Source organism: Mandrillus leucophaeus, unplaced genomic scaffold, assembly GCF_000951045.1.
Source record: "Mandrillus leucophaeus isolate KB7577 unplaced genomic scaffold, Mleu.le_1.0 Scaffold6, whole genome shotgun sequence".
NCBI classification, from domain to species: domain Eukaryota; kingdom Metazoa; phylum Chordata; class Mammalia; order Primates; family Cercopithecidae; genus Mandrillus; species Mandrillus leucophaeus.
This window is the reverse complement of record NW_012106474.1, coordinates 3,523,528-3,534,745: the sequence shown is the minus strand read 5'-3', so window position 1 is coordinate 3,534,745 and position 11,218 is coordinate 3,523,528. Positions and strand designations below refer to the sequence as shown.

The 11,218-nt window shown below is 48.1% G+C and overlaps 1 protein-coding gene across 1 annotated transcript in view; it reads right to left on the bottom strand.

Annotated features, from left to right (window-relative positions):
- The window catches only part of FRMD1 (FERM domain containing 1), a 28,807-nt gene that overhangs the window by 8,644 nt on the left and 8,945 nt on the right, over nt 1–11,218 (bottom strand). The window contains exons 3-4 of the mRNA XM_011999662.1: nt 770–849; nt 261–337 (exon numbers count right to left, since the gene is read on the bottom strand). Coding sequence (XP_011855052.1) covers nt 261–337; nt 770–849 — 157 coding nt within the window. The remainder of the gene's footprint in view (nt 1–260; nt 338–769; nt 850–11,218) is intronic.

Sequence of the window (11,218 nt, the reverse complement as noted above, 5' to 3'; positions counted from 1 at the left end):
AAAAAAAAAAAAAAAAAAAGAAAAAGAAAAAGAAAAAGAAGTACCCATTTATGACACAGTCTGTATACCTTTCAATTAAATAGAATTCCTGTGTTCCCCCAAAGCAAACAGCCAATCTAGTGGTGTTTTTTTGTTTGTTTGTTTGTTTGTTTGTTTTTAGAGAAACTCAAATGTAATGTGTGGCCTTCGTGGGGCTTCTATGTCATGTGGCAGATTTTCAGTATTCCAGGAAACAGCCTTTAAAGTCAGCATGCCGTTACCTTACGACCCTTCCGTTTTCCACGTAGTGCTGCACCCGGAGGAACGCCACGAAAGGGGCTCCGGGTTTCTCATTTTCCTGGTGGGGAAAATACAAGAAAGAGCAAGTGAGCCCCAGGGAGGTGCCCCCGGCTGTCCTGTCTTCCCCTTTCATGGGGAGGGGCCTGGATTGCTTCACACTCAGTTCAAAGTCGAAGCTCAGGTGTCCGCCGCCAGAGCTGACAACTCGACTCATGGTAATTTCTACGGGAAAACTCTGAGTGGGACGTGGTCTACAGCGTTCAAGAACATCTGCCAAGGCGGGCTTCGGGGTGGGCTCACCTGCCTGCAGCCTCCGGGCTTACTGCAGTCCCCTGCGGACGGGGCAGCTGCGTGGACAGAAGGCAGCACATCCCCACGGTCCAGCACAGTCCACCGTGGTGCCCTGCCCTCTCCCACCCCATGCATCCCTGTGGTCCAGCACAGTCCACCGTGGTGCCCTGCCCTCTCCCACCCCACACTCTATGCTTACTTCATATATTTCTTTCTTCCAGTCTTTTGAGAAGTACTTGCTGAGCTTTTGCTCCAAATCCATAAATATATACTCATTGTCTGAAAGCAAAACAAAAGGCTTCATCAGAGTGGTCACCATGCTTCTCAGGTGTCACCGTTCGTTCAAAACTGAGTGTGGCTTTGAGAGAAGAGACGCACAGCTGAAAACTGTGTGTCTCCAACTGATGCTGTGTACGGGGCTTTCCTCGGCTGACAATACAAAGAGCATCCTAACACATGTGCGGGTGTCAAATGCTTGCTTACTAGAACGATGTTCCAGCGTGCAGGAATATTACAAGCTGATATTCAAAACTGGCACATGCTCCAGGCACGCCCTTTGGGAAAGTAGTTTAGCAACACGTATCCCTCCCCTCTTCCTCTGCAACCCAGGCACTCGCCTCTCAGCTATGGAATGAGTCATTTGAAAAATAGAGATGTCAGGGTTGGATGCGGTGACTCAAGCTTGTAATCTCAGCAATTTTGGAGACCAAGGCAGGAGGATTGCTTGAGGCCAGGAATTCAAGCCAAGCCTGGACAACATAATGAGACCTCAGTCACCACAGGAAAAAAAAAATTAGCCAGGTATGGTGGTGCATGCATGTAGTCCTAGCTACTCAGGAGGCTGAGGCAGGAAGATTGCTTGATCCTGGGAGTTCAAGGCTGCAGAGAGCTATGAATGTGCCACTGCACTCCAGTGTGGGTGATAAGAGTGAGACCCTGCCTCAATCAATCAATCAATCAATCAAAATAGAGATGTCTATAATCTAGTACTAAGTTGATCAACTTCAAGTCAATGATCCGAGTTTTACCTGTTAACCTGGTTTCCCTGGAAACTGAAAGAGATGCTTCTTTCTAAATTAGGTGTTTCTATATTTTAAAAATATTTGCCACCATGTGTTTTCTTTATGGCCTGGAAATATTAAACAATTTTCCTAGAGAGGAAAATAAAACCTAGAGAGATACCCTTCGTGCTGTGACTTAAAACTACGCATGATCCCTCCGTGTCTACTGGGAATTCATTCCAGGACTCCCCTCAGATATCAAAACCTGGGGATGGTGTATGTGACTTAAAACAACGCATGATCCCTCCGTGTCTCCTGGGGATTTGTTCCAGGACGCCCCTCGGATATCAAAACCCGGGGATGGTGTTGAGCTCGCGTGTACCCTACACACATCCTCGTGTACACTTTAAACCATCTCGAGATTCCTTATGATACCTGATGCAATGTAAATGCTGTGGAAATCTTTGCTATACTGTGTTGTTAAGCTTGTATTATTTTATTGTACTATTTGTTATTATTTTGAGTATGTTCAACATGAGGTTAGTTAAATCTGAGGATGCGGAACCCACAGCCCTAGGACTGAGTCCCTGAAATACACTCGAGAGGGAAGTCACCGCCCAGAGGAGCCCGGGAGCAGTTGCCGGCCGCAGCAGTGGGTGCCTCAGGAACAGTGGCGGTGCAGGCTATTTCTGAAACTTTTACTTTATTCTCTGGCCACCGACCACACCAGTTCTGACTATCACCTCACAGACACCTCCCTGGTGACAAGTCAACCAGCAGAATCCAAAAACATCATGCTGAGTTCCCGTACAGGGGTCCCCAGGTGAAGGCAGGGCCAGGGCCATGGCTGGCAATGCCTGGGAAGGCTACGATGGGGCCCGGGGTGACGGGCGGGGCCCAGCTGAACGTGGCCTCTCAGGGTCACAGCAGTCAACCCCGGTTCTGCCCAGCCTGTCGGCCCTCACGGTCGGGGCCTGACAGTCCTGAGAGGTGCGGGGGCCAGGGAGCTCACTGTGTTCCAGGCTCAGTGGAGCCTGGCGTTGCCCTTGCTGAGGGTGGAATCATGCCCCCCAGATGCATACACTGAAGTCCTGGCCCCTGGCACCTCAGTTCCTGTATTTCGAGATAGGGCTTTTACAGAAGTCATTGAGTGAACATGAGGTCATTAGGGTAGGCCTTCATCCAAGAAGACCAACATCCTTATAAAAGCATGGAAACTGCACAGAGAGAGACACACACAGAGGGACGACCATGTGACCACACAGAGAGGCAGCCATTGGCAGGCCCAGGAGAGAGGCCTCAGGAGAAGCCACGCATGCTGGCACCTTGGCCTTGGATTCCACCCTCTGGAACTGAGACACAGATGTGTGTGGTTTAAGCCACCCCATCCGTGGCAGCCTGGTGGCTCAGAGTGAGGTAGGAGGCATGAGTTGACTCGGCAGGGGAATGGGACTCAGATACTGGACCAAATTGAGGACTAGCTAAAACAGAGCTGGGGGAAGCAGCTTCCCATAAGACACGCCCACCAGCCACGGGTCAGTTTACCATTGCCATGGCAACCCTGGGAGGTACCGCCCCTTTCCAGGCCAACAACCCGAGGATGTGAAAATTACCGCCTTTTTCTAGAAATGTCTCTTTAATTTGTATATAAGTAGAAGTGGGTATGATTCTGAGTGCAGCCCTGCCTCTGAGCTGCTGCTCTGGGTGTACTGCCTCTGGGGGGCCCCGGCTCTGCACCGAGCTGTGCCTCTGCTGCTGCCATGCATGGCTGCTTCCATAAGAGCTGCTGTCTAATGCCACCCGTTTGCCCTCGAATTCTTTCCTGGGTGAAGCCAAGAACCCTCTGAGGCTAAGTCCCAACTTTGGGCTTGCCTTGCCTACCCTTCATCAAGAGGACCCGACGGAAGCGGTGGCAAGGCCAGTCTCAGCAGGGCTCACGGGGCCTGTGGTATCAGCGTGCCTTCCCGAGAGTCCGTGGGCTCCACACTCTCCATTCACGATTTGGAGCTGAGGCCTTGAGGTGCATGATTCCCCCAGTGTCCTCAGAGCCCTGCCAGACCCGGCTGTTGGCTCCGGCCCTCTGGGCTGACTGGACTTGGCAGCCCTGTGTCCCTGACCAGGCATCTCCCGGCTCAGGCCTTGCTTTCCTGCTGGCGGGGCCAGACTGTGGACTGTGATTGAGCACTGGAAACAGGAGCCTGGAGGAACCTCAGAGGCAGGGCAAGTGCCAAAAGCCACCTGACAAGGCTGCCTGCTGTCCGACTGCCCCGTGTGACATGCTGAAAGGGACTCCGCTGTGATGCCAGTGGAAGGCGCCGTGGGTTAGCCGTCATGGGGGAGGAGGAGGAACAGGCCGAGCGTAGGACTTTCAGGGTAATGAAGTTCTTCTCTGTGACACTAAGGTGACAGACATCTGGCATTTGACACTTGTGCAAACCCAGAGAACGTGCCACACCAGGAGGGAGCCCCGAGGTCCACTCCAGACTGTGTGACACTGGTCACCGTGGGCTCCTCAGCGGGGACAGACACACCACCCTGGGGAGATGTTGGTAGCACAGGAGGCTGTGCATGCGGGGAGTTCACATGGGAAATCTCTCCCTTCCACTGAATTTTGCTGTGAACCATAACTGCTGTAAAAAATAAAGTCTTAAAATCCTAAGTAAGGTCTCTTTCGCCTCTGAGATTCAAGGCTCCCCAGGGAGAAAAAAAACCTGTAACTCAGTCACAAAAATCTGAATTTGCAGCAAACATGACCTGCCTGCCCTGCACCAAGTTGCCGCGAGCCCCCACCGGAAGCACCAGGCTGCCGCGAGCCCCCACCGGAAGCACAGAGGTTTGGGAGAGGTAAGGCGTTCTTTCTAGAACACACTGGGGAGACTGTCCTCACACCAGCACTCCCAGAACTCAGGGCAGTAAGCAGTGGGCAGTGGAGTCAGGCAGGCACAATTTCCTCTCGGTCAAGAGTCAAATCACGCAGCATCCTTCCTTGTGCAGTGTCGGGGCAGAACAGGGGAGCCTCGTGCTGGGGGGGCCCAGAGACCTGGTCCAATGACATGGACGCAGGGTCCCCAGCAGACCCTGAACAGCATGAACCCTGGAGGGCAGCACGGCCACCCTCATAGTCCCCGCCCTCCTTGGGCACAACCTGTCACAGGAGGTAGCCCTGCGGGCAGCCACCAGACAGCAAGACTGCGGTGCAAAAGGTACTTCTAGTAGTTCAGACTCACAGGTGACTTAAAACAACATACAATCCCTCTGTGTCTGCTGGGAATTGGTTCCGGGACGCCCCTCAGATATCAAAACCCGGAGATGGCATTGAGTTCGTGTGTACCCTACACACATCCTCGTGTATACTTTACATCATCTCGAGATTCCTTATAAAACCTGATGCAATGTAAATGCTGTGGAAATCTTTGTTATACTGTGTTGTTAAGCTTGTATTATTTTATTGTTGTACTATTTATTGTTATTACTTTGAGTATGTTCAACATGAGGCTAGTTAAATCCAAGGATGCAGAACCCATGGATACAGAGCACTGTCTACTCTTATTTATATTAGAAAACCTGCAGTCCTGAGAATAAAAGCCACAGGGAAAAGTTAGTCCCAGATATGGCAGTACTCCCTTACAGCCACCTGCATTACATGTGAAGATACTCCATCCCCAAGTGCTCGCACGTTCTGCAGATAAAGGAAGACACCAGTGAGGAAGACTCACCCACAGAGGCCTGCAGAAAGGGCATCACAGGGCCGGGTGCCTGGCTTGGCCCCTCTCCGCCCTGCCTGTCTTTCTAATCTTTAGTACCCAGCTCTTCTAGATGGCATTAGACCCAGAGGGGAGGCTGCAGGGCCGGGCGCATGGCTCAGTCACTCTCTGCCCTGCCTGTCTTTCTAATCCTTAGTACCCAGCCCTTCTAGATGGTGTTAGACCCAGGGGGAGGCTCCAGGGTGTCACCAGCCCCAGTTTCCTTTTGTGTCAGGGAGGATCAAACACTTGGCCTCAACGGTAACAATCAAGCAAATCACAGCTTGGACACTGCGTGCCATGCTCTGTGCTAAAGACTCTGAACCAATCCCTACATCTTTAACCTGATGGCACTGTTATCTACTCCCATCTCACAGATGGGGAGGCCCAAGCTGCAGAGGCCATTCATAAGGGAGTCCCCACCCCACTCCATAACAGGCCAAGGACCCTCAAAGCCAGGGGTTAGCAAACCAGGGCCCCAGGCCAAACCCCAGCAGCCACTTGCTCTTGTTAACAAAATCTTGTTGGAATACAGCCACAATCGTTCTATTACATCATATCCATAGCTGCTTTCGTACTGCAAAGTCAAAATATTTACTATGTGGCCTTTTACAGAAAAACTCTGCCAATGCCTGGTCTAAGCAAATGCTGAGTGAAAAAGTCTGGATCACCATTCTCTGGTCCTGACTCCCCCGAATTCACCATTTGGGTACTCGAGCTTGAACTCAAGTGTTTGCAGCATGAGTAGCAGATGTTAGGCAATGCTTGCTAAAGGATCTGGGGTTACCTTTGCCTCAGTAAGGTCAGCAAAAGGCCCTTTATTTGTACGTTCATTACCTAAATCACCCTGCTGTATCCTTCCAAATTCCACCTCAAATCACAATGAGAAGGAGAGAAAATGAATTCCTCAAGCTTAGTCCTTCCTAGTACTTAACGTCAGACACTATGAGAACAATTCCTGCGGCAACACCAATCTGGAAGACAGAGCCACTTGTTTCTCAAAATCGTCACTGTCCCCTAAACCTCCACACCAATAGAAGCGGGACAGCAGACATCATCACTTCTGGTGATGGGTGCACCCTTCTTAGCCCGGCCACAGTGCCCCGTTGCATGGTCAAGGCAGTCTAGATGTCACCGTGAAGACATTCTTAAGATGAGGGCAACACTCAGGCTGGGTGCGGTGGCTCATGCCTGTAATCCCAGCACTTTGGGAGGCAGAGGCAGGTGGATTGCATGAGCTCACCAGTTTGAGACCAGCCTGGGCAACATAATGAGACCCGACTCCACAAAAAAATACAAAAGGTATCTGGCTGTGGTGGTATTAAGGAAGGAGACCACTACTACTCCCCCAACCTTGCCTAGTTCACAAGACAGGAGGAGAGAGAAAGCAAAAAGTTAGAAAGAAACCAAAGTAAGATAACTAGCCAGACAACCTTGGCACCACCACCCGGCCCTAGGAGTTAAAAAAGTAATAATAATAACATCAACCCCTGACCCAAACTACTTGTGTTATCTGTAAATTCCAGACACTGTATGAAAAAAGCGTTGTAAAACTTTTTGTTAGCTGATGCATGTAGCCCCCAGTCATGTTTCCCACACTTGCTCAATTTATCACAACCCTTTCATGTGGACCCCTTAAAGTTGTAAGCCTTTAAAATGGCCAAGAATTTCTTTTTCAGAGAGCTCTTAAGATGTGAGTCTGCTGATGCTCCTGGCCGAATAAAAAACCTCTTCCTTCTTTAATCCAGTGTCTGAGGAGTTTTGTCTGTGGCTCATCCTGCTACATTTCTTGGTTCCCTGACCGATTAACGGATGGACGGTCGAGACAGCCCCTTAGGCAGTTTATGCCTGCCCTGTAGAGCATCCCTGCAAGGGACTCTGGCCAGCTTGAGCGATGCGGATCCTGAGAGCGCTCCCAGGTAGGCATTTGCCCTGGTGGAACGCCTCGTCAGAGTGGTGCACAGCAGGCCCCTGTGGAGGATCAACGTAGTGGTTGAACACTGGGAAGGAACTGCACTTGAAGTTCGGACATCTGAAACTTGGTAAGACTGGTCTTTGGAACTTGCCCGCTCCATCTGAGTGGAAGCGTGGCCTGATCACCCACGGCGTGCTTATACCGGCACTTTGGTTTTTGTTTTTGACTTGAATTGCTTGATGCTTTGGTTTTAGTTTTGATTTTGACTTGATTTGAATTGCTCGATAAACAGGCGTGCCTTTATTGGCACTTTGGTTTTGGTTCTGATTTTAACTTGGCTTAAATTGCTTGACGAACAGGTGTGCCTTTAACAACACTTTGGTTTTAGTTTTGATTTTTATTTAGTGTGATTTAGATGAGTGAGTGACCTTTTACCCTTTCCTTCTTATAGTGTAAATGTTGTTTTGTCTCGAGAAAAAAATAGGTCAGACACAAAGTAAGCCCACTCCGCTAGGAAGTGTGTTAAAAAAAAAATTTTAAAGAAAAAAAGAAAGTCATCAAATCATCAAAACTTACTCTATTAAATGTACGTTACAGAACTTTAAGAAAGGTTTTGCAGGAGATTATAGAGTTAAGTTAACCCCCTAGAGGTTAAGAACTCTGTGTGAATTAGAACTGCCCTCTGTTGGTGTTGGATGGCCCATCGAAGGAACTATAGACAGAGAACAATTGGCCATGTATTTAAGGTGGTGACAGGGGTCGGAGGACAGCTGGTGTACCTAGATCAAATTCCTTTATATTGACTCATGGTTGAATATAATATAGACAAAACCAGCACAAATTTAGCCCTGTTTAACAGCTTATTGCAAAAAAGCCAAAAGTAAAAGTAAGAGCAATTTCACCAGCAGACACAGAGTTAAAAACGGAGTCCCAGAAACAGCAAGAGAAGCCAGGTTTGCAGGAGTCACCAGAGATAATAGAAATTCTTTCTCCATATGTCCCAGCCTACCCCGCTTTACCGAGGCCAACAGCCCCCTCAGAAACGAGATTCAGGAGCTAACACGCCCCAGGTCTCACCTCGAAGGGAAGGATCGGAGCCTCCAGAGGTCAAGGAAGGAAGTCAAGATAGTCAAGTGTGGCCGTCTCAGATCTGGTCTTGCTCGAGCTCTGCAAATGCCTCTCCGGGAGACTCGACGACCTGTCTGTTATAATGACCAGGCCCACATCCGGCGGGGCAGGGGGCAACATACTTTTATCTATCAGCCCTTTTCAACCATTGATCTACTCAACTGGAAACACCCTGAACCCGCCACCTTGCTCCCAGCAGCTAGAGCCCTGTCAAGCATGACTGTGTAGCGGTGTTGGACTCAAGTTTACTCTAGCAGACCTGACCTAAGGGACCAGCCTTGGGCATCAGTAGACTAGCAGCTATATGTGGATGGGAACAGCTTCATCAAACCACAAGGAGAGAGATGTGCAGGGTATGCGGTGGTAACCCTGGACACTGTCGTTAAGCTGAGCTCATTGCTTTAATTTGGGCCTTAGAGCTCAGTAAAGGTAAGACTGTAAATATTTACACTGACTCTCGGTATGCCTGTTTCACCCTCCAAGTGCATGGAAAATTATACAAAGAAAAGAGCCTGTTAAACTCTAGGAAAAAGGGGAAAAAAGACCCAGAGAATGAAACTCAGCTTCAGCGTTTACCGAGGTACTAAGAAGCACTTCTGCAGAGGCTAAAACTTGGTAGAAAAAAGCAAGGAATATAAAAAAGATTTCAGGAATGCTTCAAGGAGCTGACAAGAAGCTAAGTCAGTTTTAGAAGGGACTCTATAAAGCATTCTGGCTCTACACCCCATTGAACCCTGAGGCTGCTGGAAATCAGTATAGAGTGAATACTTCATTTGTAAAGCAAGCCCAGGGTGACATCAAGCAGAAGCTGCAGGCATGAATACCACCTAGTCTAGAAAAGTGGCCACCAAGGTGTACGTTAACTGTGACCAAGGGACAAAACTGGAAAAGAGCAAAAGAAAAAAAAAAAAAAAAGACTAAGAGTAAATGTGAAAAAGAGAATCAGAAGAAAACAGGAGAGACAGAGAGCAGTGCGCAGGGGCAGGGCCCGTGCCGTTGCCTGGCCCCACCGACTGGCCATGAGAGCAAGAAAACTCAGGAAAAAAAAAAAAAGTAAGTTAAAGACTTAAGAAAAAAAGCCAATCTGTTAGCAACAGCTCTTATTAAAAAAATTAGCAATGTGAGAAGACGTGGACGTGGATATAAACGTGAAAAAAGTCAAGTTAGGCAAAGATTCAAGAGCCAGACAAGGCTAGAGAGAGATTAATGTGCGAAATGCAAAAAGAAAAGACACTAGAAGGGTAAATGTTCAAAAGGCAATAAAGGAATTGGCCAAGGCCACAAGACAAAGAGGCCATCGGCCGAGGGCTGCTGCACCTTGGAGGAACCAAATACTGATCTGTTCAGGCTGACAGGAGCTAAAAAATGTAAAGTAAAGACCAGGACAGACGAGGTACCTTCCCATTAGGCTCCCGGGAGCCCATGGTCACATTAGAAGTTAAAAGCAGCAAGATTCTGCTGTATCTGGATTCCAATTTCTCACTGAAGGTGAAGCCACTAAATAGAGTTACAAAGAGGGGCGGCGGAGGGAGAAGAATCCCTCCTCTAAAAAACTTAAACAGGAAAAAGAGCCATACCTTGTGAAAACTTGCTTACAGATTTTACAGACCTGCCCCGTGCTGGAGGTGATCGGTACAGGCTAGTGCTTGTTTGCACCTTTTCAAGGTAAGTTCAAGTTTTCCCCACCAGGACAGAAAAAGTATAAGAAGTGACTAAAGTTCTGTTAAAAGACATTATCTCCAGGTTTAGACTACCTCTAACTTTAAAGTCAGACGATAGGCCAGCATTTGTCGCTAAAATAGTGCAAAATTTAACAAGACTGTTAAAAATAAAATAAAAGTTACACACAGCCTATTGGCCACAAAGTTCAAGAAAAGGTAAAACGCATGAACTGGACACTTGAGCAGCTACTAAAAAAAAATACTGCCAGAAAATTCATTTAAGATAAAATCACGTTTTTGCCTATGGTCCTCCTCCGAGTCGGGGGCACCCCACCAAACAAACTAGGTATTTGCCCTATAAGATTTTGTTCGGTCGGCCACCCGCAAATCACAGGTCAAATTAAAGGTGACCTCCAGAAATTAAAGGAATTAACCTTAAAGAAGCAAATGCAGGCTTTAAAGACAGCCATATAAAGTGTTCATGATTAAGTAAATGGAAATACCTATAAGCTTGACACCCCTTTAAATCTAGTGACTCTGTTTCAAGTAAAATCTAATTTTAATAGGACCCATATAGGATAGGCCCTATACTGTAACCTTGTCCACTCCCACTGCTGTTAAAGTTGCGGGTGTTGTGTCTTGGATCCACCACAGTCAGCTAACACCGGCAGATCAGGACAAGTAAACCAGCCAGCAGGACGCAGATCACCCAACCCAGCTGATCCTGAGACGACACCAAGCTGCTGCTGAAGATGACAGCCCTGCTCTGGTCACTCCGGAGGCTGACCAGTCTACGCACAGCTGAAGCTTGAGGACTCATCAAGCAAGTAAATGTAGTCAAAAATCTTAAGATTGATAGTTTTCCTGTAATACTGTTTTCCTATTGATCTGTCACTGTATTTAACCTTTTTCCCAAGTAAGGACCTCTTTTGTCCTTGCTGGATATGACTACGCTGTACATTGTTTTGTTGTTGCTACCCCTATAACCATGCTAGAAGAAACACCTATATAAGGTGTCCCCACTGTACACATGCTACTTAGGAAACCCAGACCCATCCAGCCCAGCGACAATTCCGAGTCTTTCAGTCATTCTTTAAACATATAAACCAGAAGTTACCAGAACCTCCTCCTTTAGCAAAAAAAGAAAAAACCTATTTGCTCAGTTGGCTGAAAACATTGCTAGTAGCCTAGATGTTTTGT